We start from the raw sequence: 1,756 nt of genomic DNA on the forward strand, positions 1-1,756 counted from the left end.
GATGATGGTGATGATGATGGTGAGGATGATGGTGATGATGGTGAGGATGATGGTGATGGTGATGATGATGGTGAGGATGATGGTAAGGATAATGGTGCCGATGGTGAGGATGATGGTGATGATGATGGTGGTGATGATGATGGTGATGATGATGGTGATGATGATGGTGATGATGATGGTGATGATGATGGCCACACTGTGAGGCCCCCTGCAGTATCTCAGCAGATCCCAAGAGCAGCCTTGTGAAATAGTGCTCAGGTCAGGCTTCCTATAAGCAGAGCTCTAGGCAGTGATTTTTTGTCATTGATGTCTTAGTGGAGGGCTCTGAGGAGAAGGGGAGGAAAAGGGCAGGACAGGGCAGGGAGCAGAGCAAGGACGTGTCCTCAGTTGGAGTCCAGCTGTGGCCTTCTCATGATCCCATGGGAAGCTCTGGAGTGTGAATGTGAATTACACCACAAGGAGTCAAGAGAGTTAGTCTTTTGTACTCCCGTGCCATAAGTAATTGGCCTGGGTTGGGGATGAGGCAGGGCCACTGGGAGCAGGGAGTCTACTGCCATCCTGCAGGTTTAGAATTTGCCTGGTAGCTTTCTGGGCAAGATGGCCATTTGTTGGCCAAGGGCTGTTTTCTAGAGAGTGCTGTGTCATCTGTCATTACTCACAGAGCTGGGGACAGGGTCGCTGGCTGGTAAAGGGGATCAGGTGTCTCTACAGATAGTTATCCCTGTTTTATAGAAGATCTTGCATTTTAGGGGAGGTTTAAATAGCTTGCCTGAGGTCATACATTGTAAGTCTTTTAGTCCAGGCCTGATTGACCAAAGCCCCTTCTTTGAAACACTACTGATGTTGGAAAGGGTCCTTTGTGCCCTCCAGGGCCTTTTAATTAATTTCTTTTTGACATGGGGTCTCATTCGATCAGTCAGGCTGGAGTACAGTGGTGTGATCACGGCTTGCTGCACCTTCCACCCACCCCTGGGCTCAAGTGATCCTCCTACCTCAGCCTCCTAAGTAGCTGGGACCACAGGTGCACACTACAACACATAGTTAGTTTTTAAAATTTTTGTAGAAATGGGGTTCCACTGTGTTGGCTAGGCTGGTCTCCAACTCCTGGGCTCAAGTGATCCGCCCACCTTGGCCTCCCAAGGTGCTGGGATTACAGGTGTAAGCCACCATGCCTGGTGAGGGGACTTTTTTTCTTTGTTTTTTGTGCCTCTGCCACCATGGGTTCTGTGAAGACCGCAGCAAAGCACCCATGTAACTGAAGAGAAACGGTGAAATAAAGCAGGCCTTAGCTTATTCATCTGCCCCGTTGTTCTTCTGAAGATTAAAGGAGACATGAAGTGCCCTCTACATGGCGGGCACATGTGGGCAGGCAGGCCTACCATGGCAGCACACGTGTCACTCTCTTCTACTTCCTGAACCTGGTCGTGGTCTGTCCTGTCTGTGAAGGTGGAGTGTGTGGAAGCGTCCGTTCCTGTGCTCATCTAGTACTAGAAGGAAAAACAGCACGGCTCCACTTACAGTGAGAATGCTTTCCCTCCCCTACAGAATCTTCTAGAAGTTCAGACCTATATCGGCATCCTGCAGCAGATCATCCACACTGTTCCTCCAGCATCCATCGTGACGAGTGGGATGAGGGAGGTAAGAATTGGAACCCAAAAAGGCCAACCAGCCCTGGAGAAGCTGTATCTGGAGACTCCCAGGGGAGGGCTCACAGGTTGGACTGTGAGGGCAGCCACCGGGGGTCCACTCCCCACTC

General features: G+C 50.7%; 1 protein-coding gene across 1 annotated transcript in view; it reads left to right on the forward strand.

Moving 5' to 3' along the window:
* The window catches only part of BFSP1 (beaded filament structural protein 1), a 39,626-nt gene that overhangs the window by 18,976 nt on the left and 18,894 nt on the right, over positions 1–1,756 (forward strand). The window contains exon 4 of the mRNA XM_017512708.2: positions 1,546–1,638. Coding sequence (XP_017368197.1) covers positions 1,546–1,638 — 93 coding nt within the window. The remainder of the gene's footprint in view (positions 1–1,545; positions 1,639–1,756) is intronic.

Source organism: Cebus imitator, unplaced genomic scaffold (assembly GCF_001604975.1).
Source record: "Cebus imitator isolate Cc_AM_T3 unplaced genomic scaffold, Cebus_imitator-1.0 Scaffold475, whole genome shotgun sequence".
Taxonomy (NCBI): Eukaryota; Metazoa; Chordata; class Mammalia; order Primates; family Cebidae; genus Cebus; species Cebus imitator.